Genomic DNA, 24,871 nt, shown 5'->3' on the forward strand with positions numbered 1-24,871 from the left:
TCAGGAACAAGCTAGGGAGCTTGACGTTATCAGCTCCGTCATGGATCACATTGCCATGAAAATGGATCGCTGGGAGAGACAGGGAGTTTCTCCAGCGCCACCACCACCACAACCGGAATCTCCCGTGAACGATTTTTCCTCTCCGGAATCGAGGATCCATTTATCCCTACCTACGGGATACAACGGAGATACTGCCGGCTGCCAGGGTTTCCTCCTTAAACTGAACTTGTATCTAGCCACGGCCTCCCCAGTACCATCTGACCGTGAGAAGAGTTACGCCCTCGTCTCATGCCTCACCGGGAAAGCCCTGGAATGGGCCAGCGCTGTGTGTAGTAGGGAGGATGCGGCGCTGGACCATTTTGAGGAGTTCACCCGCCAATTCCGGATAGTATTCGATCACCCACCTGAAGGCAAAGCAGCGGGTGAGCTTCTCTATCATCTGAGGCAGGAGACGAGGAGTGCACAGGATTTTGCTTTGGAGTTTAGGACCTTGGCTGCCGGCGCTGGATGGAGCGACAGGGCCCTGATCGACCATTACCGTTGTAGTCTACGCGAGGACGTCCGTCGGGAGCTGGCCTGTAGAGACACCACCCTCACCTTCGACCAGCTGGTGGACATGTCCATCAGGCTGGACAACATGCTGGCTACTCGTGGACGTCTAGATCGGGGTCTGGTTGTTCCATCCTCCCGCACCCTCTCTCCCGAACCTATGGAATTGGGAGGGATGGTGCGCAGGGAGACCGGAGGGGGTTCCCGCTCGAGCACCATTCAAGGTCGCAGAGAGCACACTGCTGGTCGGTGCCGGGTTGGTTCCTCTGGGAATAGAGAGGGCATGCAGGGCATTCTGGCGTCACCCCAGGTGAGTAGGCACCATTCTCATCCAGAGCCCTCTGCTGCACTAATGTTTGTCTCTGTCTCTTTTCCTGACTTTTCACTGCATTCCCAGTATAAGGCGCTAGTAGATTCGGGTGCGGCTGGGAATTTCATTAATAAAAGTCTAGCTCATAGTTTAGGGATCCCTATTGTTCCTGTGGATATGCCTTTCCCTATTCATGCCTTAGATAGTCGACCATTAGGGTCAGGGTTTATCAGGGAGGTAACCGCACCTTTGTGTATGATAACGCAGGAGGGTCACAAGGAGAAGATTAGTCTTTTCCTTATTGATTCTCCTGCGTATTCTGTGGTGCTAGGCCTACCCTGGTTAGTTTGTCATAACCCCACTGTTTCTTGGCCACAGAGGGCTCTCACAGGGTGGTCGCGAGAATGCTCAGGTAGGTGTTTAGGGGTTTCCGTTGGTGCTACTACGGTGGAAAGTCCAGACCAGGTCTCCACCGTGCGCATTCCCCCCGAATATGCCGATTTGGCTCTCGCCTTCTGTAAAAAGAAGGCGACTCAATTACCACCCCATCGACTGGGGGATTGTGCGATAGATCTCCTGGTAGACGCTGCATATCCCAAGAGTCACGTGTATCCCCTGTCGCAAGCGGAGACGGAGGCTATGGAGACATATATCTCTGAATCCCTGCATCAGGGGTTCATTCAGCCATCCATTTCACCCGTCTCTTCGAGTTTCTTTTTTGTGAAAAAAAAGGATGGCGGTTTACGCCCGTGCGTTGATTATCGAGGTCTTAATAAAATCACAGTGAAATATAGTTACCCGCTACCTCTGATCAATACGATTATTGAGTTAATGCACGGGGCACGTTTTTTCACAAAATTGGATCTCAGGAGTGCGTACAATCTGGTGCGTATTAAGAAGGGTGATGAGTGGAAGACGGCATTTAGCACCACCTCAGGTCATTATGAGTACCTGGTCATGCCATATGGGTTGATGAATGCTCCATCAGTTTTCCAATCATTTGTAGATGAGATCTTCAGGGACCTGCACGGGCAGGGTGTAGTGGTGTATATCGATGATATTTTGATATACTCTGCTACACGCGCCGAGCATGTGTCCCTGGTGCGCAGGGTGCTTGGTCGCCTGTTGGAGCATGATCTATATGTCAAGTCTGAGAAATGCTTGTTTTTCCAACAATCCGTCTCCTTCCTAGGGCATCGGATTTCCACATCAGGAGTGGAGATGGAGAGCGACCGCATTACAGCCGTGCGTAATTGGCCGACTCCAACCACGGTAAAGGAGTTGCAGCGTTTTTTGGGGTTTTCCAATTACTACCGGAGGTTTATCCGGGGTTTTGGTCAGGTGGCAGCTCCCATTACCTCACTGCTAAAGGGGGGCCCGGTGCGCTTGCAGTGGTCGGCTGAGGCGAACAGGGCTTTTGAGCACCTGAAGACTCTGTTTACTTCTGCGCCTGTGCTGGCTCATCCGGATCCCTCTTTGCCATTCATAGTGGAGGTGGACGCATCCGAAGCTGGGATAGGAGCAGTGCTCTCTCAGCGTTCGGGTACGCCACTGAAGCTTCGCCCCTGTGCTTTCTTTTCTAAGAAGCTCAGCCCGGCGGAGCGAAACTATGATGTGGGGAACCGGGAGCTGTTAGCTGTCGTAGAAGCTTTGAAGGTGTGGAGGCATTGGCTTGAGGGGGCTAAACACCCTTTTCTCATCTGGACTGACCACCGCAATCTGGAGTATATCCGGCAGGCAAAGAGATTGAATCCTCGCCAGGCAAGGTGGGCCATGTTTTTCACTCGTTTTGTGTTTACTCTTTCTTACAGACCAGGCTCCCAGAACGTTAAGGCAGACGCATTGTCTCGGCTGTATGACACAGAGGAGCGGTCCATGGATCCCACTCCCATACTCCCAGCTTCGTGTTTGGTGGCGCCAGTAGTGTGGGAGCTGGACGCGGACATTGAGCGGGCGTCACGTGCAGAGCCTTCTCCCCCTGAGTGTCCGTCTGCTGTACGCGACCGATTGATATATTGGGCTCACACGTCACCCTCCTCTGGTCATCCTGGGATAGGTCGGACGATGCGCTGTCTTGACGGGAGATACTGGTGGCCCACTTTAGCTAAGGACGTGAGGATTTATGTTTCTTCCTGCTCGGTGTGCGCCCAGTGCAAGGCTCCTAGACACCTGCCCAGAGGTAAGCTACAACCTCTACCCGTTCCTCAACGGCCGTGGTCACACCTGTCGGTGGATTTTTTGACCGATCTTCCACCTTCACAGGGTTACACCACGATCCTGGTCGTTGTGGATCGGTTTTCTAAGTCCTGTCGTCTCCTCCCTTTGCCCGGTCTCCCTACGGCCTTACAAACTGCAGAGGCCCTGTTTACACACGTTTTCCGGCACTATGGGGTGCCTGAGGATATAGTGTCTGATCGGGGTCCCCAGTTCACATCAAGGGTCTGGAAGGCGTTCATGGAGCGTCTGGGGATCTCGGTTAGTCTTACCTCAGGTTTTCACCCCGAGAGTAATGGGCAGGTGGAGAGAGTTAACCAGGATGTGGGTAGGTTTCTGCGGTCTTATTGCCAGGATCGGCAGGGGGAGTGGGCGAAGTTCGTGCCCTGGGCAGAGATGGCTCAGAACTCGCTACGTCACTCCTCCACTAACCTTACTCCCTTTCAATGTGTATTAGGGTATCAGCCGGTTCTGGCTCCTTGGCATCAGAGCCAGACCGAGGCCCCTGCGGTGGACAATTGGTTTCGGCACGCTGAGGAGACCTGGGAGGCAGCCCACGTCCACCTTCAGCGTGCCATAAGGCGCCAGAAAATTGGCGCAGACCGTCGCCGCAGTGAGGCCCCAGTGTTCGCACCAGGGGACAGGGTCTGGCTCTCGACCCGAAACCTGCCCCTTCGCCTTCTCTGCCGGAAGCTGGGTCCGCGGTTTGTGGGGCCGTTTAAAGTCCTGAGGAGAGTGAACGAGGTATGTTATAGGTTACAACTACCCACTCATTACCGTATTAACCCCTCGTTCCATGTGTCTCTCCTCAGGCCGATGGTGGCTGGCCCGCTCCAGGAGGCTGAAGTGCGTAATGTTCCTCCGCCTCCTCTAGACATCGAGGGGGTTCCGGCGTACTCTGTTCGATCCATTTTGGATTCGAGACGTCGGGCGAGGGGCCTTCAGTACCTCGTGGACTGGAAGGGGTACGGGCCGGAGGAGAGATGCTGGGTTCCGGTGGAGGACGTGTTAGATCCTTCCATGTTATCAGAATTCCACCGTCTCCATCCGGATCGCCCTGCACCTCGCCTTCCGGGTCGTCCCCGAGGCCGGTGTCGACGCGCAGCTGGAGCCGCGCGTCAGGGGGGGGGTACTGTCACGACTGCTGCCGAAGTCGTTGCCTCTCCTTGTTCGGGCGGTGCTCGGCATTCGACGTCACCGGTCTTCTAGCCATCATTGATCCTTTTTTCATTTTTTTCATTTTCCATTGTCTTGTCTTCCCATACACCTGTTTTCAATCCCATTCATTACCTGTTGTGTATTTATTTAACCCTCTGTTTCCCCTCATGTCTTTGTCAGAGATTGTTTTATTGTCAGTGTAGTGTGATTGTTGTATAGGTGTGCGTCGGGTCCTTGTACCCATGTTTATGTACATTTAGTGTTATGGAGCATACTCCGTGGACTTTATTAAAAGACTCCATTTTACACTCAATTTGACTCTCCTGCGCCTGACTTCCCTGCCACCTATTACATCTACGCATGACATCATGACAACTTCCTTATAGGTACTATAATTGATTGTGCTCTGCTTTTGTGCACTTGTACCCTGAAGAGATGTTTTCAGGGACATTGGTTCAGCCTGTCATGGTAACAAGGTTTTGTGTTTTGTAATTTGCAACTGTTTATATTAGTAGTTGCATCCTGTACTTTTTATTTGTTTATTCAATATTTATTTTGACTGGGAATTAATACTGAGACTAGGATCTCTTTTATAGAAGAGCCCTGCATAAATCCATAAAACATATACAAAATATATTGAGAAAAACAGACACATTTATCAACATAGAGGTCTCTGATCACTACTCTGAACTGACTGAGGGGGGACAGAACATCTCATTTCAGAGAACTCTGTAAATTGTTCCAATAATAATCCCCCCCTTGCAACACAATGAAGATATAATCTGTTCCTCTCCACAGACCCAACTCAAGACCGCTAAAGCATATCTGATGAATGTGTTGATACTTCAAACTGGAAAAATCAACTAAATATATATATTTATTTTTGCTTTTTCAGATTGTTGAACTCTACACCAGTTGTTTTGGAAGAGTGGGTGCAGTGTATTAATATACAGTGTTATCTGAAATTATTCACAATTATTGACACCCTTAATAAAGATGAGCAATAATACTGATCTATATTGTTTGTTCAAATGCATGGGGGATTTTTTTTATACGAATATAATTGCTTCAGATAAAAAGAGATGTTGTTTCACAGGTAATTCATTTTTTTTCTCAAAAAAGGTAGTCAAAATGATTGACAACCCTAAATATTCTTATAAATGCAACAGTCAAACGTTTATTTGATCCCATATTCCTAGCACACAATGACTACATTCAACTTGCGACTACAAACGTTTTGCATACACAGTTAGTTTTGGTGGTTTCAGATAGTTTTGTGCCCAATAGAAATGCATGGTAAATGTATTGTGTCATTTTGAAGGCACTTTTATTGTAAATAAGTATATAATGGTTCTAAATACTACATTAATTTTGGATGCTACTATGATTACTGATAATCCAGAATAAATCCAGAATAATGATGCGTGATAAATTTAAACTGTGGTTCAGTACATGCCAAATGACTTACCCTGTCATTACTGTGGTTCAGTACATGCCAAACAACTTACCCTGTCATTACTGTGGTTCAGTACATGCCAAACAACTTACCCTGTCATTACTGTGGTTCAGTACATGCCAAACGACTTACCCTGTCATTACTGTGGTTCAGTACATGCCAAACAACTTACCCTGTCATTACTGTGGTTCAGTACATGCCAAACGACTTACCCTGTCATTACTGTGGTTCAGTACATGCCAAAGACAAATGCCCAGCATACGGTGTCACCTGTAAAGCATGTGGCAAATTAAACAAGCACAACACAAACCTCAACTCAATCTATTAGAGCAGGTATTCCCAAACTTGGGGGGTACGTGCCATGCTGTCTGGGGGTATGCCAAATAAAAATGTGATTCACATTAAAAAAAAAATCTTCACATTTTCAAACATTTATATTTTCCAACGGGGCTGTACATTTAGGTTTTACATTGAGGTTATTTTCTCGCCTGAGTAGCCTCGTTTCACTGCCCAAATATTTTTTTACCATCTAGTGTTCAGCGAAACAACAACACAACGTCAAATTCAGGTAACCTAGTCAAATAATTAACATCCAATCACATTAACCGTTACTCTCTCGTGGGAAACATTTAGAAACATGACAATTTGAAAAGGAAGCTACAGAAGTTTTTTGAGTGAGAATAAAGATGACTTTTGAGTGGTAAGACATGTATAAAAGCAACAGAAACCATTAATAATAAGGGGCCAGAAGCGTCTTCCATGGTGAGCTACCGAGTGGCTAGGACAGGCAAGCCACATATTAAGTCCTCCACAATAGTTATTCCTGCTGCCGCGGATATGGCTTGGACAATGCTGGGGGAAAATGCCCCAAAAAACTATACTGACAATGCCTTCATCAAACAACAGCATTTCATGACACATTAGTGGCATGGCAGGAGATGTTTTGAAACAATTACTGCTTCGCATACAAGCCAGTGAACTTTGTTAAAGCAAGGCCGCTGAACTCTCATGTATTTTCTGCATTATGCAATGATATGGGCAGCGCCCATGACACATTTTTACAACATTTTTTATTTATTTCACCTTTATTTAACCAGGTAGGCCAGTTGAGAACAAGTTCTCATTTATAACTGCGACCTGGCCAAGATAAAGCAAAGTAGTTTGACACATACAACAACACAGAGTTACACATGGAATAAACAAACATACAGTCAATAATACAGTAGAAAAAGTCTATATACAGTGTGTGCAAATGAGGTAAGGTAAGGGAGGTAAGGCAATAAATAGGTCGTAGTGGCGAAGTAACTACAATATAGCAAATTAAACACTGGAGTGATAGATGTGCAGAAGATGAATGTACAAGTAGAGATACTGGGGTGCCAAGGAGCAAGAGGAGCTCTTTTTTGTCTGCATTAACAAGGACAACACACAGGTCTTTCCATCATTGTATGATTTTTTTATGTGCAAATGAACTCAAGCTTACGGACAATGTCAAATGTGATTTAGGAAAGAACCCGAGTGAGTTGGGTGCACAATTATGCAGGTACTTTCCCGAAATAGACAACTGGATTCATTATCCCTTTCATGCCCTGCCTCCAGTCCACTTATTGATATCTGAACAAGCCTCATCGGAATTGCAACAAGCTGTTCTATGAAAATTGAATTTAATCAGATGCCAGATTCCTGGATAGGGCTGCGCTCAGAGTATCCTGCCTTGGCAAATCACCCTGTTAAGACACTGATGCCCTTCGAGAGTGGATTCTCGGCACATATTGTGCGTGGGAAATGATTTAAGACTGAGACTCTCTCCAATACAAACCAATATTGCAGAGTTATGTACATCCTTTCAAGCACACATTGATTTTTATTATATTATTATTTATGCCCCTATAAGAGCTCTTTGTCACTTCTCACGAGCCGGGTTGTTACAAAAACTCACACAAACGTATCGTATAGTGTGGGTGAGGCAGGCTTACAATGATGCCATAAAACATAATTTGAGTGTGCGCTGACCCTGATGCTAGAGGGGGTATGCAGCTGGAGGTTGAATGTTTGAAGGGGTACGGGACTATAAAAGGTTTGGGAACCACTGATGTAGAGGAAGATAATGAGTCAGATGACCAAAAAACAGATCCAATAGAAGGTTGAACAATAACGTGTTACATCTCACAGGTTCATTCAGGCAAAACATTTTTTTTAATTAACCTTTAGGCAGCTCCACTCAGTGATGAGCCATTGACATATGACCCCAGCCATACAATTAAATGTCAACTAGACACATGATCAAAAGTGAATGCCATAAGCTATGGCGACCTACTGTACAGCGAGTCATGCAAGACGACAATCCACTTCTCCAACCCAGCAAAGCTACACTCAAGCTATATGACGTCACACTGATAAAGCCAACAGGAGAATGTAATCTTAAATCAGACCACGATGGAAACATTTTTCATATAAAATGTCAGGTCATGGAGACATCCCAGCTTCCCCTGCTGTCACCTGACACGTGTGAAAAGCTCAGCCTACTACATGTGCACCACAGCCATGTGTTACATCACGCCGATACCCCAAAGCACCACATCCACTGAGCTCATCATTTTGGGGCTGTAATCGAACCCACAATTGGTGATGGTCCAGATACTCAACTAGTCTAAAGAAGGCCAGTTTTATTGCTTCTTTAATCAGGACAACAGTTTTCAGCTGTGCTAACATAATTGCAAAAGGGTTTTCTAATGATCAATTAGCCTTTTAAAATGATAAACTTGGATTAGCTGACGCAAAGTCCATTTGGAACACAGGAGTGATGGTTGCTGATAATTGGCCTTCTGTACTCCTACAGTATGTAGATATTCCATTAAAAATCTGCTGTTTCCAGCTATAATAGTCATTTACAACATTAACAATGTCTACACTGTATTTCTGATCAATTGTATGTTACTTTAATAGACAAAAAAATGTGCTTTTCTTTCGAAAACAAGGACATTTCTAAGTGACCCCAAACTTTTGAACGGAAGTGTTACTCTGAGACACACCAGCACCAAGGCAAATATCAGGCCACCTGTGAGACACTCCAGAGACTGTTGTTTAACCTCTTGAAACTAGGGGGCACTATTTTCATTTTTGGAAAGATAACGTTCCCAAAGTAAACGGGCTATTTTTCAGGACCAGATAATAGAATATGCATATAATTGACAGCTTAGGATAGAAAAAAACTCTAAAGTTTTGAAAACTGTAAAAATATTGTCTGTGAGTATAACAGAACTGATATTGCAGGCGAAAGCCTGAGAAAAATAAGAGTCACTTCCTGATTGGATTTAGAAACCTCTGCGTTCCTATGCGTCCCTATTGAGCAGTGAAAGGGATATCAACCAGATTCCATGGCTTCCCTAATGTGTCTAGTGTCATAAGACATAGTCTCAGGCTTTTATTTTTTTTAAATGAGCGTGAGCGACAACATTGCGTCAGTGGTCAGCTGGTGGCTCTCAGAGTGATTTGTGCGTAATAGACAAATGCGGCCAATGTTTCTCTCGCTCCTATTAAGAAGCCAACTGACCCGGTTGATATTATCGAATAGATATTTGAAAAACACCTTGAGGATTGATTATAAAAAACGTTTGCCATGTTTCTGTCAATATTATGGATCTAATTTGTAATATTTTTTGCCGTTGTCGTGACCGCAGTTTCCGGTGGATTTCTCAACCAAATGTGAAGAACAAACGGAGGTATTTCGGCTATAAAAATAATCTTTATGGAACAAAATGAACATTTGCTGTCTAACTGGGAGTCTCGTCAGTGAAAACATCCGAAGATCATCAAAGGTAAACGGTTAATTTGATTGCTTTTCTGATTTTCGTGACCAAGCTTCCTGCTGCTAGCTGGACATAATGCTATGCTAGGCTATCGATAAACTTACACAAATGCTTGTCTTGCTTTGGCTGTAAAGCATAATTAAAAAATCTGAGACGACAGGGTGATTAACAAAAGGCTAAGCTGTGTTTCACTATATTTCACTTGTGATTTCATGAATATGAATATTTTCTAGTAATATTTTTTGTCCTTTGCGTTATGCTAATTAGTGTCAGTTGATGACAATTCTCCAGATCCGGGATGGGTAGTTCCAAGCGGTTTAATCTAAAAGATTCTATATATTGTGGCAAGCCTCTTTAAGGTTATGAGCGTTTGACACAAATTAAGTGGAAAACTGTCACCAAATCACCCCAGAATGAGAGTTCTTTCGAACAGGACAGTACCTGTGTGTTTGTTTCTCCGTCCTGGTCCACCCAGGCCAAGGGCAAGGTCAAGGATAGCAGGGTTCGGTACACTAATCGGGTTCTCGGTAGGTACAGGTTCAAACGTCAACAGGTAAGTCCAAAACAGTCCAGCTCATACACGGCAAATCCAGCCAATCTCTATTGTCTCTTTCTCTACGGTTCATAGATCCTTCCAGTCCCCCCTGGTTTTTCTTGACCCTTATCTGTGGGTCGGCTCCACCGACAAGAGTTCCCCTTGCTTCTGGGACTTGTAGTTTTGGCAGTCGGCCATTTTGTGATCTGTAGTTCTGATCGGGGTGGCCATTTTAGTGATCAGGCAGAGCCCGTTTATTAGTTCTGCTCTCACATATCTGCCACTCGACCGCCTTCTTTGCCACAATATATATATATATATATATATTTTGTAAGAGGTTAGCCTTCTTATTGACTTTAAAGTTGATGCTTATTGAAAGTACTTTAAATAAGTACACAGTTATATTTTTTTGTTAACAGTGTAATGTTTTCATTGGCAAGGGTCTAACCCCAGTTCTCCTGTTTATGAGGAGTTATCTTCATTTGTTGTGTGAAGGAAGACGTTATGAGATGTTGCCAAGCCAATAGACGGCGCCGCTGGTATGTGTATCTGAGTGTGATACTATATGGTACGAGTGAGCCAAGTTCGGCATTACTTACTATGCACTGAATGGAGATGTATGCATGCTACACAGTGAGGGTAATCAACATTACCTCGCTCTTGTATAGAAGATTTTTGAACCTCACTTTCTCACCTGTGTTCATAAAGGGACTGATTGGGATTTCTTAGTCACTTCTCAGTAGTTTGTGTTGAGACTTACCTTATGAAGGCACATAACAGGCTTTGCAGGCGTGGTTCCATTTTGCATGCTGAATAAATGGAATTCAACTGCTGAAAACCCTCCCACTTGGTGGCCAACAGATTTCCTCGTGGAGTTTTCATTCAGTAGGGATTTCAGTACATTTATTTTAAGCCATCCCTTTAAATACAGTGTACCTTCTAATTTGTATTTTGTCAATACACACAACATTTTTGGGGGAGAATGGGTTCAGAAAATAGGGATCAATGAAAGAATGCCATCTATGCATATTCGTCTCCGTAGATACTCTGGTTTTGTAGATTATTTAGGGGCATTTTAGGGTCAGGATAGTATGTATGATTCATGAAATAAAACGGGTTTTGAGATCATTTACGCAATAAATATATTGATGAATAAAAAATGCAGTGGTTTGATTCATCCTGAAAGTTATCATATTCAAATTCAATCCATATAATATTGGAAGGTGGATAAAACATGTAAATAGGGGTTGAACATCAGTCCTATAAATCTACCATAATTCCCACCAATCATGGAACTGTATGGCAACCTTCCAGCCGTTGTGAACCGTTAGCCAGGTGCCAGGTTTAACCTGCTATGTGGTGGTCTGAGTTCCATAATGACGTTAGCCTAACGTTAGCCTAATATAATCCACTAATGCTAGTGACCCTCAGGAACAACGACAAGGACATGACAGAGGACAAAAAGGTTAAAGGAATGATGCAAAAGGTACAAATTGAAGACCTCTCCATCCCGGTTGACAACTCCAGTGTCGCCCTCCCAGAGTGCAAAGAACCTTGGCGTGACCCTGGATAACACTGTGTCGTTCTCTGTAAAACATCAGTGACTCGCTACTGCAGGTTCGTGCTCTACAGCATCCGTAGAGTATGACCCCACCTCACACAGGAAGCGGCGCAGGTCCTAATCCAGGCACCTGTCATCTCCCATCTGCACTACTGCAACTCACAGTTGGCTGGGCTCCAGGCTTGTGCCATCCAACCCCTGGTTTTCAACTTTCTCAAGTTCTCTCATGTCCCCCTGCTCCTCCGCACACTCCACTGGCTTCCAGTCGTATCCACTACAAGACCTTCTAGCTCTGACTCTACTGATAGCTAAGTTAGAGTAAAAATGTAATTTCTATGCCTGTGATATGTATGTGGCTGTGAACTGTAAGTCACTCTGGATAAGAGCGTCTGATATTTGACTACAATGTAAATGTAAGTAAAGTGACTGTTATAAATGTATGTGGGTATTACTGAGGGTGGCTCCCGATAGTGGCCAATATTTAACATGACAAAAATTGCCAAACAAAAACGGGGAAAAAAGCCTGGGCTATAATTAACACGTTCTAAAGTGCATACATGGACTCTGAAGGTTCAGCCCAACAGAAGCCTATAGCTTTGCTGTCAATTTCACCTATGTAAATTACGAGGGCACACAATTCAAATTCCACGTGTTAAGAGAGCCCTTGTAAAGCCTCTGCAAAAACAATATATCTAACACACTCAGACAGTCCGAGGATACCAGCTGGTTCTCTACTACACACCTCTAGCTGGTTCTCTACTACACACCTCTAGCTGGTTCTCTACTACACACCTCTAGCTGGTGCTCTACTACACACCTCTAGCTGGTGCTCTACTACACACCTCTAAGCTGGTTCTCTACTACACACCTCTAAGCTGGTTCTCTACTACACACCTCTAAGCTGGTTCTCTACTACACACCTCTAAGCTGGTTCTCTACTACACACCTCTAAGCTGGTTCTCTACTACACACCTCTAGCTGGTTCTCTACTACACACCTCTAGCTGGTTCTCTACTACACACCTCTAAGCTGGTTCTCTACTACACACCTCTAAGCTGGTTCCCTACTACACACCTCTAGCTGGTTCTCTACTACACACCTCTAGCTGGTTCTCTACTACACACCTCTAGCTGGTTCTCTACTACACACCTCTAGCTGGTTCTCTACTACACACCTCTAGCTGGTTCTCTACTACACACCTCTAGCTGGTTCTCTACTACACACCTCTAGCTGGTTCTCTACTACACACCTCTAAGCTGGTTCTCTACTACACACCTCTAGCTGGTTCTCTACTACACACCTCTAGCTGGTTCTCTACTACACACCTCTAGCTGGTTCTCTACTACACACCTCTAGCTGGTTCTCTACTACACACCTCTAGCTGGTTCTCTACTACACACCTCTAAGCTGGTTCTCTACTACACACCTCTAGCTGGTTCTCTACTACACACCTCTAGCTGGTTCTCTACTACACACCTCTAGCTGGTTCTCTACTACACACCTCTAGCTGGTTCTCTACTACACACCTCTAGCTGGTTCTCTACTACACACCTCTAGCTGGTTCTCTACTACACACCTCTAGCTGGTTCTCTACTACACACCTCTAGCTGGTTCTCTACTACACACCTCTAGCTGGTTCTCTACTACACACCTCTAAGCTGGTTCTCTACTACACACCTCTAGCTGGTTCTCTACTACACACCTCTAGCTGGTTCTCTACTACACACCTCTAAGCTGGTTCTCTACTACACACCTCTAAGCTGGTTCTCTACTACACACCTCTAGCTGGTTCTCTACTACACACCTCTAGCTGGTTCTCTACTACACACCTCTAAGCTGGTTCTCTACTACACACCTCTAAGCTGGTTCTCTACTATACACCTCTAGCTGGTTCTCTACTACACACTTCTAGCTGGTTCTCTACTACACACCTCTAGCTGGTTCTCTACTACACACCTCTAGCTGGTTCTCTACTACACACCTCTAAGCTGGTTCTCTACTACACACCTCTAGCTGGTTCTCTACTACACACCTCTAAGCTGGTTCTCTACTACACACCTCTAGCTGGTTCTCTACTACACACCTCTAGCTGGTCTTGCATATTCAGTTTTTTCCTGTTGATTTGTTCTCTCCAATGTTCCTCAAACAAGGTGAGTAGCACCTCTGCTTTAGTTTCATTCTAGTCAACTCAGAAATGCAATATACAACACGAATTTAAAAACAACACAATATATATATTAAAAGGGCCATTTACATTCCATGTCCAATTCCTAAATTTACAATTCCTGGTTGGTCATAATGGCCAGTCAAGCTCCTCAATTTACAATTCCTGGTTGGTCATAATGGCCAGTCACGCTCCTCAATTTACAATTCCTGGTTGGTCATAATGGCCAGTCACACTCCTCAATTTACAATTCCTGGTTGGTCATAATGGCCAGTCAAGCTCCTCAATTTACAATTCCTGGTTGGTCATAATGGCCAGTCACGCTGCTCAATTTACAATTCCTGGTTGGTCATAATGGCCAGTCAAGCTCCTCAATTTACAATTCCTGGTTGGTCATAATGGCCAGTCAAGCTCCTCAATTTACAATTCCTGGTTGGTCATAATGGCCAGTCACGCTTAGATCACGGATCAAGACTAAGGGCTCAATTCAATCCGTATTGCGGAAGATACACATTGAAATTGAAAGGCAATGTTCCTGCATTCACAGAGACTGCATTCACTATAAACGCTGCATATGTCGGCTCAAACAAAGATTACCTTTACATTTGAATGTAGACCTTCCGTGATACTTCTGCAATATGGATTGAATCCAGCCCTTAATTGGGACCTGATACATGGTTTTGTCTGTCCGAAAGGTACGGGAACCACCATTCAACTGGAGAACCAACAAAATCCAGCCTCTCAGCTGTGGTTGTAATTCTCCCTGGTGCTTGACATCGCGTTGGGACCCTCCAATTCGATGACCTGCTCCTTGGTGTCATTACGGTCTCTGCCTCTTGCGGAGCTCCAGGATCTGGGGTATGTGGGCTCCAAGACGGGGGACCCCTTGGCGCCTCTTTCCCCCAGCGGGGCTGCCCACATCGAACTGCGCTCCTCGGAAGAGCTGGGCCTGCCGTTGACACAGCCCCAAGCGGCTCAGCAGAATCAGGACGTCCCCGTGGAAGGCTCGTGTCAGGATACCGTACAGAAAGGGGTTGGCACATGAGTTCAAAGGGTAAAATATCACCAGCAGCACCTGGGAGAGAGAGAGAGATAAAAATATGAGTGAATAAATGAGGATGATGATGAGCAGATTTATCAAGTTGATGATGAAGATGAGGATGAATGATGAGATGATGATGATAATGAGAGAATGGATAGATGATGATGATCAGAGGATGATGGTAAAGAGAGAATGGATGATGATGAGAGGATGGATGGATGATGATGAGAGGATGGATGGATGATGATGATGATGATAGGATGAATAAATGGATAAAAAGAGGAGTGATGTGGAGGACCTTGGAGTCGGTGACGGTGATGAGTGGGTGGTGCAGCACAGCAGACAGGCCATAGAAGGAGATGGGTGCCAGACACAGGAAATTGGTGAAGATAAGCACGGCCATGCGTTTGGCCATGCTGGCGTCCCCTCGGCTCGACGGGTGCTGTGGGTTGTGCACCATGCAGTAGATGTGTACGTAGCACACGCTCACCAACACGAATGCGAGCACGTTCAGCATTAGCAGGGTGACCACGTAGACCATGGCCGCGGTTGAGTCTGTGTCCATGGGCAAGCAGATGCTAACCCTCTGGTAGCTGCTAACGCCAGCTAGCGGTAGCACGGCTAACACCAGGCAGAGCAGCCATCCGGCTAGCATTAGCACAACTATGTGGCGTAGTCGCACTTTCCTCTCGGGCCTCATGGCGAAGGTGATGGCGTGCCAGCGCTGGAGAGTAATGGCAGTCAGCGTGTAGACCGACAGCTCGCTGGCGAACACTGTGAGCACCCCAGCCAGTTGGCATCCGGCACCAGTCTGCCAGTCAATGGCGTAGTGGTGGTACTGGGAGCGCGTGTAGAGGTCCACAGATGCGATGAGCAAGAGGTACACACCCATGAAGAGATCTGCCATGGCCAGGTTGCACAGGAGGAAGCGGGTGATGGTCAGTTTGTAGTGGCTGGTCAGCAGGATGAGCAGGAACAAGAGGTTAGCCAGAACGGCTAGCAAGCTAACCAGCCAAACAGACACCCGCAGGAAGCCCAGGCTCATCACGTCCTCACAGGGGTTGAAGGCATCGGGCAGAGGGGTGCAGGGGACCCCCTGGTCCTCCCTGTCGTCATCGCACAGGGTATAGTCAAAGCCTTCGTCTGGGCCCTCCGTAGGGAACACTATGTAGAAGCACTCACCGGAGGGGGGACAGCTGTAGTTATCGTAGTAGTACTGGTAGTCGTAGGGGCTGCTGCTGGTGGGATGGAGGTGTTGGGGGTCTCGGGGGGAGGGGCTGCTTCTGGTGGGATGATGGTGCTGGGGGTCTCGGGGGGAGAGGTTGCTGCTGGTGGGATGGGGGTGTTGGGGGTCTCGGGGGGAGGGGCTGCTTCTGGTGCGATGATGGTGCTGGGGGTCTCGGGGGGAGAGGTTGCTTCTGGTGGGATGATGGTGCTGGGGGTCTCGGGGGGAAGGGTTGCTGCTGGTGGGATGGAGGTGTTGGGGGTCTCGGGGGGAGAGGTTGCTGCTGGTGGGATGGAGGTGTTGGGGGTCTCGGGGGGAGGGGCTGCTTCTGGTGGGATAATGGTGCTGGGGGTCTCGGGGGGAAGGGTTGCTGCTGGTGGGATGAGGGTGCTTGGGGTGCTGCCCCTCGTAGGCCTCAGAGGGGGTTCCAGAGGGCCTAGTTGATTGTTGTCGTCTTGTAGAGCTGGTCAGGTTGCAAATGACGGACTCCACGTGTCTAGAAGATGAAATATCTACATGAGCATGGTCCAATACAATGAGGGAAATAAGTATAGAATCGTTCCACCTCAAAAAGCACAAGAAGGAAGTTTCCGACACCCATCATCTCAGATTGTTCTGAAATTGTTTCTGTGGTTAGAAACAGATAAGATTAACATTCCTGAAACCTTATTTTGTTGAAAGATGATTTGAAGTCGGAGAAATTAAGCGTACTCAATATGGTACCCAACATCGGATTTGGACCAAACCTTTTCTTAACAATGGTTAACGGACAAAAGCCACCCATGGACCCCCCAAAGCCCACACTAAGCCCACCCCAATGGCCGGTATACAGTATCAGTTCTCTGTTTGACAAGTACTATGAAGCTGTGGCTTGGAGTATTGGTATTTCATACTATGCAATGTTTTATTTTTTCCTGTTCAGAAAAATTAGCCATTGAAGATCCTTGCATTTCTCCCCAATACAGTGTGAAACTACCGGGTGTTGTCCACTAGATGCCACTGCTCTTGCTTTTACTACCACACTCTTTCATCCATTTCTCTGTTCTCTTGTGTTTATTAAATGGGTCACACATTTTTTTCCAACTTTGGGAAGAAAACCAATGTCTTTTGCTCATGATGAAGACAAATTGTGTGCTCATTCTCACAAGTTAGGGCCGCCATGAAAGCACCTCAGTTTGTACATCTCTTAGCAACCAAAAGCTTTAACCCAGCTCCTCTTGATTAGTCCAACAATGACAGCTCTCTGAGAGGGCTTTTCCTATGGTGCAATTATCATATGAGGACTTTTGCTACAAGCCCAGAAATGTGATGGCTAGTGACTAAAATGTTGTGAGAACCCTACTAAATTAATACAATTACACAGCAGTCTCTATATGTTGTTTGATTTAACCTTAAACCCAACCCGATACCATTACCAGCAGCAACACACTATACAGCAGTTGGGGCTTTAACCATTGAAGACCCTCAGAGACCATAAGACTTGTGGTGGAAAATTACAAAACTACATAAAGAATTGTCTCTTGTTAAACAGCACCAGTCAAAAGTTTGGACACACCTACTCATTCAAGAGTTTCTTAATTTGTACTATTTTCTACATTATAGAATTATAGTGAAGACATCAACACTATGAAATAAGGCATATGGAATCATGTAGTAACCAAAAAAGTGTTAAACAAATCAAAATATATTTTAGATTCTTCAAGGTGCCTTGATGACAGCTTTGCACACTTTTGGCATTCTCTCAACACGAGAGCCAGCAAATCTGGCAGGAAATGAGCTGGCAACCAAAGGGATGCTGGTATCAAATCCTAGCTGTCATTGCTTACTGTTGTTCCCTTGAGCAAGGCACTTAACCCCCCGCAACAAAGCTGCCTGAGTGCCCAGTGGGGCAGCTCCCTGCACCTCTCCAAAATCCAGTGTGTACATTTGATGTTGGAAGTTTACATACACTTAGGTTGGAGTCAGTAATACTCCTTTTTCAACCACTCCCCAAATTTCTTGTTAACAAACCAGTTTCAGCAAATTGGTTAGGACATCTAATTTGTGCATGACACATTTAATTTTTCCAACAATTGTTTACAGACAGACTTTATCACTTATAATTCACTGTATCACAATTCCAGTGCGTCAGAAGTTTACATACACTAAGTTGACTGTGCCTTTAAACAGTTTGGAAAAATCAAGAAAATGAAATCATGGCTTTAGAAGCTTCTGATAGGCTAATAGGCTAATTGACATAAATTGAGTCAATTGGAGGTGTACCTGTGGACGTATTACCTTCAAACTCAGTGCCTCTTCGCTTGACATCATGGGAAAATCAAAAGAAATCAGCCAAGACCTCAGAAAGTCTGGTTCATTCTTGGGAGCAATTTCCAAACACCTGAAGGTACCACGTTCATCTGTACAAACAATAGTATGAAAGTATAAACACCATGGGACCACACAACCGTCATACCGCTCAGGAAGGAGGCGCGTTCTGTCTCTGAGAGATGAACGTACTTTGGTGCAAAAAGTGCAAATCAATCCCAGAGCAACAGCAAAGGGCCTTGTGAAGATGCTGGAGGAAACAGGTACAAAAGTATCTATATCCACAGTAAAACGAGTCCTATATCGACATAACCTGAACGGCCGCTCAGCAAGGAAGAAGCTACTGCTCCAAAACCGCAATAAAGAAGCCAGACTACGGTTTGAAACTGCACATGGGGACAAAGTTCGTCCTTATTGCAGAAATGTCCTCTGGTCTGATGAAACAGAAATAGAACTGTTTGGCCATAAAGATCATCGTTATGTTTGGAGGAAAAAGGGAGAGGCTTGCATGCCGAAGAACACCATCCCAACCGTGAAGCCCAGGGGTGGCAGCATCATGTTGTGGGGGTGCTTTGCTGCAGGAGGGACTGATGCACTTCACAAAATAGATGTCTTCATGAGGACAGAAAATTACGTGGATATATTGAAGCAACATCTCAAGACATCAGTCAGGAAGTTAAAGCTTGGTCGCAAATGGGTCTTCCAAATGGACAATGACCCCAAGCATACTTGAAAAAGTTGTGGCAAAATGGCTTAAGGGCAACAATGTCAAGGTATTGGAGTGACCATCACAAAGCCCTAACCTCAATCATATTGAAGATTTGTGGGCAGAACTGAAAAAGCGTGTGCGAGCAAGGAGGCCTAAAAACCTGACTCAGTTACACCAGCTCTGTCAGGAGGAATGGGCCAAAATTCACCCAACTTATTGTGGGAAGCTTGTGGAAGGCTACCACAAACATTTGAACCAAGTTAAACAATATAAAGGCAATGCTACCAAATACTAATTGAGTGTATGTAAACTTCTAACCCACTGGGAATGTGATGAAAGAAATAAAAGCTGAAATAAATCATTCCCTCTACTATTATTCTGACAGGTCACATTCTTTAAAAAAAAAGTGGTGATCCTAACTGACCTAAGACAGAATTTTTACTAGGACTAAATGTCAGGAATTGTGAAAACTGATTTTAAATGTATCTGGCTAAAGTGTATGTAAACCTCTGACTTCAACTGTATAATCGATTACTAGAGATTTGATGAAGTAAGGATGGATCTAAATGATTAATAATGTACATCTGTACAGACAGATGGCATTGACAAAGAGATCTACAGACAGATGGCATTGACAAGAGATCTACAGACAGATGGTATTGACAGAGAGCTCTACAGACAGATGGCATTGACAGAGAGATCTACAGACAGATGGCATTGACAGAGAGATCTACAGACAGATGGCATTGACAGAGAGATCTACAGACAGATGGCATTGACAAGAGATCTACAGACAGATGGCATTGACAGAGAGATCTACAGACAGATGGCATTGACAGAGAGATCTACAGACAGATGGCATTGACAGAGAGATCTACAGACCGATGGCATTAACAGAGAGATCTACAGACAGATGGCATGGACAGAGAGATCTACAGACAGATGGCATTGACAGAGAGATCTACAGACCGATGGCATTGACAGAGAGACTGAGCTCTAGAGCAAACAACAGACAGGTTTTTTTTAAACCAAGGGTAATGGAAACAGGAGGAGGTGTGTCTTCTGATTAGCGGCTGATTGATGACTGATTGGGGAATGATGATTGCCACCTGTGAGGAGGGGAGAATGAGAGAAAAGAAATACACACACACACACACAGGATACACACATAGAATACCTGTATCCGTAACAAGCGTTATATGACTGTCTAAATGCTTATGGGATTATTTTCCGTCCAGGTATTACATTTAGAGAAAACTGCCCTTAAATTCTAAAGAAAATATGATCTGCTTTTATTACAAGGCGCCAGATCTGGATTTGAGTCAATGGATGTTGATTTAATTTGTTTGACTGCTAATCTATTCCTTTTGTGCACGTGAGAATCTCTCCGGATAAACTAGGGGGCAGTATTTAGATTTTTGGATGAAAAACGTATCCAAAATGAAACTGCCTATTACTCATGCCCAGAATCTAGAACATGCATATAATTGTCAGATTAGGGTAGAAAACACTCTATAGTTTCCAAAACTGTCACAAATATTGTCTGTGAGTATAACAGAACTGATATTGCAGGCGAAAACCTGAGGAAAATCAAAAACCAGGAAGTGGCCTCTATTTTGAAAGATCCATGTTCCATAGCCTGCCTTCGCTCCATTTAAAGGGATATCAACCAGATTTATTTTCCTATGACTTCCTCGTGCTGTGAAGTCTTTAGACATAGTTTCAGGCTTTTACTTTGAAAAATTAGCAAGAAAGAACCCAATGTGGATGGCTGTGTGCCAGCAGAGTTTTTCATGCGCAACAGCCATTTTCTTTCTCTCGCCTATGGAAGAAGTTACATTCCGGTTGACATATTATCGATTAGATATTGTAAAAACAACCTTAGGATTGAAGGCCTGTTTGCAGACAGACTGAATGGGTTTTAATGTTGTACCACAAGCATGGACTCAACTCGTCAAGCAGTATGTTAAGTGAGGGAGTATCATGGACTTGAAGTACAGTTTTACTACCTCTGTAGTATTAGAAATTATTAGAAAAAAATTTCACCTGCTTTTTAAAAGAGAGGTTGGAATCAAGTATGATGCCAAGGTACTTACAATTGGATAATACCTGGAGCTTCTCCCCTGACAAATAGACATCTGGTATCAGTTGTCCTCTTTGTGAGGAACATGCAAACTGTTTTTTTTTTTTACATTGAGATGCTAACATGAGTCCCTGAGAGCAACTTTAGAACCTGGACCATTACAGTAGTGAGTTCTTGTGCAGCTTGTTGTTTGCTCTTTGCACATATATCACTGTATCATCTGCATACATTTGAACTTCAGACCCAGTACAGACAGAAGGCAGATCATTAATGTACAGGCTGAACAGTTAATTTAGACTATTACGCTGATGAGACAGCACCAACTTTTTGAAGGTTCTAGATTTGTTAAACAACAGGTTTATATTTTTACTAAATTAATGAAACAGATTAAAATTATTAGATTACTGGAAAGGGGTTTAATGTTTATTTTAGGTGCCGATTTCACTTAATGAAACACTGTAGTTTCTGATGTTTTTTGAGAGGATACTTCCTTCAGGGACTGATGGAAGTCCCCTCTACATTATGTATGTTAGGGAAGACGTAGGTAGGCGAGCACGTCTCAAACAACTTTTTATTAAATGCCAGGGATCAAATATCACTGATTCCTTACACTGAGAAATTGACTATATTTGCGACAGAAAAAAAAATAAAGTATTACATTTAGTAATGGATAATTTTACATGGTTATGGAAAAGAGAGACCAGTCATATGATATGGGAGTGAATTGTTAGACTCGGTGGAGAGATAGCACGTGTCTAAGGATAGCATATGCTAAATTAAGAGCACATAAACATTGAGTTAGATTAAAACAAACGATGAATGATTTGAGGGAATACAGTGGATTTATCATTATTGTCAGGTTTTGTTGAAACTTTTGGGTTTCTGAATCAGTGTAGCATAGTGAATGCTAACGAAATGTTGTGTTTTTTTTTCCACGGGAAGATGGGAGATTCATTGTCTCTCTTTGAAATGTTTCCCGGGGCTATGGTCTTAGAGAGGGCAGGAAGTGAGACTGAGGCCGTAAACTACCAAATGAAATAAGGCCTGGCCATTTTTGTGATACGAGATGTCTGAAATGTATCACATGTTTTTCTTCGTGTCTAATATAATAAGAAACACTTCTTTGAAGGGTTTGTATGACCTCTGACCTCTGCCCTGACTTTCCAGTGTGGTTTGATCACCCTCATTGGAAAGCCATGTGGATAATGAGTTTATTGTCATTTGTAATACTGATTTGAAGGGTTTGTATGACCTCTGTCCTGACTTTCCAGTGTGGTTTGATCACCCTCATTGGAAAGCCATTTGGATAATGAGTTTATTGTCATTTGTAATACTGATTTGAAGGGTTTGTATGACCTCTGACCTGACTTTCCAGTGTGGTTTGATCACCCTCATTGGAAAGCCATTTGGATAATGAGTTTATTGTCATTTGTAATACTGATTTGAAGGGTTTGTATGACCTCTGCCCTGACTTTCCAGTGTGGTTTGATCACCCTCATTGGAAAGCAATTTGGATAATGAGTTTATTGTCATTTGTAATACTGATTTGAAGGGTTTGTATGACCTCTGCCCTGACTTTCCAGTGTGGTTTGATCACCCTCATTGGAAAGCCATTTGGATAATGAGTTTATGGTCATTTGTAATACTGATTTGAAGGGTTTGTATGACCTCTGCCCTGACTTTCCAGTGTGGTGTGATCACCCTCATTGGAAAGCCATTTGGATAATGAGTTTATGGTCATTTGTAATACTGATTTGAAGGGTTTGTATGACCTCTGCCCTGACTTTCCAGTGTGGTTTGATCACCCTCATTGGAAAGCCATGTGGATAATGAGTTTATGGTCATTTGTAATACTGATTTGAAGGGTTTGTATGACCTCTGCCCTGACTTTCCAGTGTGGTTTGATCACCCTCATTGGAAAGCCATGTGGATAATGAGTTTATGGTCATTTGTAATACTGATTTGAAGGGTTTGTATGACCTCTGACCTGACTTTCCAGTGTGGTTTGATCACCCTCATTGGAAAGCCATTTGGATAATGAGTTTATGGTCATTTGTAATACTGATTTGAAGGGTTTGTATGACCTCTGACCTGACTTTCCAGTGTGGTTTGATCACCCTCATTGGAAAGCCATTTGGATAATGAGTTTATGGTCATTTGTAATACTGATTTGAAGGTAATTTGTAATACTAATAATTATGATGAAGTTTCTAGTTCTTAACCATATTTGTGATTTGGACCAATGGGAAGAAGGAGAGGGCGTTGCCTTTGACTAAGGGTAGGCTGCCTTAGGTCTATTTTCCTATGACCGTATTGGTACAATTATTTTTCTTTATGGAGTTCTTAAGAGTAGTGATTTTAATTTGGTTTTGTTATTTTAAATTATGTTATTTTATTTACTGACCAATAGTAGTTTTTGTTGTTGTTGTTGTTACAAATTACTCACATGGGGAGTTATGTGTCAAAATGGGGAGGGAACTGTCCTCTGAGGTTTTGGATTGAAGTTTCCACGCCATGAGTGATATTTTGGGAGTGTATTGAGTGATATGTGAAAAAGTGTTTTTTTGTGTTGTTTGTTCTGTTCTGATACAAATCTCACCAGATTAGGTCTGCCGGATTGTTGGGATTTCTCCCGTTGGGTTATAGGTCTAACATCCTGAACCTGTGGCTCTGCGATGTAGTTGACAGTGTGAAGGGGAGTATAAAGCAATTTCAAAAAATACATTTCAATAGAATGTGTTGTTATTCTCTTTGACACATGTTTAGACATTGGTATTAATAATAATTGGTAAATGTAATAATGCATTATATAGTTAATGCTTGTCTGGATTTCCTGAATCAAAATGTAACTGAACTGAACAGTTGTTCTGAGCTGTCCTCTCGAGGTTATCATGAGCGGTGACGTCAGTCGGTGTGTTAATGCATGGAAGAGGTAATTGGACCGAAGAGTGTGTGTGTGCCTCAAAAAAAAAAACTCTAACTGGCTGAAGAAAAGCGTCAAAGGCGCTCAATACGACCCTGTCCACACCCCTTCTACCGAGAGACCTAAGTCCTGAACCAGCAACCTGTGTAAAGCATCCGATCGGAGCTAGCTTTTCTCTCATGTCTTTTCTCAGGAGTGTGACAGAAGTCCACATGGAGTGAGCATGGGGAGAACTCTGTTCCAAATGTCTCTTAAGTTGCTGGTATACTGGTTGACAAATGGACAAGACATAATGGGTGGTGGCGGCCCAGGTGAGACATTGAAATTGGGACATTATCATGGCCATCCACTTTGAACAGTAAAGCTGTCAGAAGAGGACAATGAAGACGCCAGAAGATTGAGTACCTGAAGGGGAGATAGGTTGATTGTAGAGGTCTGCACACTACATACATTTATAGTCATTTAGATCAAGAATGCGTTAAGATGCTGATCTGTATTATAATCGTGATAAGAAATTTAATAGTAGAATTATAGGATAATTATACTGGATGTCAATATAAATGTACATTCTGCCAATGTTGATGTGTGTTAATTTCAGGGGTTTTGACTTTGAGTGATAGGACCAGTTTGAATCACTGAGCAATGTCATTCTAAATTTTGGTTGAATAATTAATTGGGTTTTGATTATGATTTGGAAACTGAAAGATTGATTTGAGTTCAGTATCTTAATAACTATATGAGTGAAGCAATTAATGTATTATGATTTGATTGTTTTGATTGTTGTTATGAATTAGATATGGTGACACTATTCTCAGCATGCCCTGGT

At 43.9% G+C, this 24,871-nt stretch overlaps 1 protein-coding gene across 1 annotated transcript in view; it reads right to left on the reverse strand.

The window, feature by feature from the left end:
* Nucleotides 1–13,805: 13,805 nt before the first annotated feature.
* LOC110504248 (thyrotropin receptor-like) overlaps nucleotides 13,806–24,871 on the reverse strand; it is a 46,995-nt gene continuing 35,929 nt past the window's right edge. Inside the window, exons 10-12 of the mRNA XM_090219368.1 lie at nucleotides 16,427–16,519; nucleotides 15,097–16,081; nucleotides 13,806–14,831 (exon numbers count right to left, since the gene is read on the reverse strand). Coding sequence (XP_090075494.1) covers nucleotides 14,577–14,831; nucleotides 15,097–16,081; nucleotides 16,427–16,519 — 1,333 coding nt within the window. The 3' untranslated portion in view covers nucleotides 13,806–14,576. The remainder of the gene's footprint in view (nucleotides 14,832–15,096; nucleotides 16,082–16,426; nucleotides 16,520–24,871) is intronic.

The sequence above is a fragment of the Oncorhynchus mykiss genome, chromosome 25 (genome assembly GCF_057628025.1).
Source record: "Oncorhynchus mykiss isolate SJ-2025 chromosome 25, ASM5762802v1, whole genome shotgun sequence".
Lineage (NCBI taxonomy): Eukaryota > Metazoa > Chordata > Actinopteri > Salmoniformes > Salmonidae > Oncorhynchus > Oncorhynchus mykiss.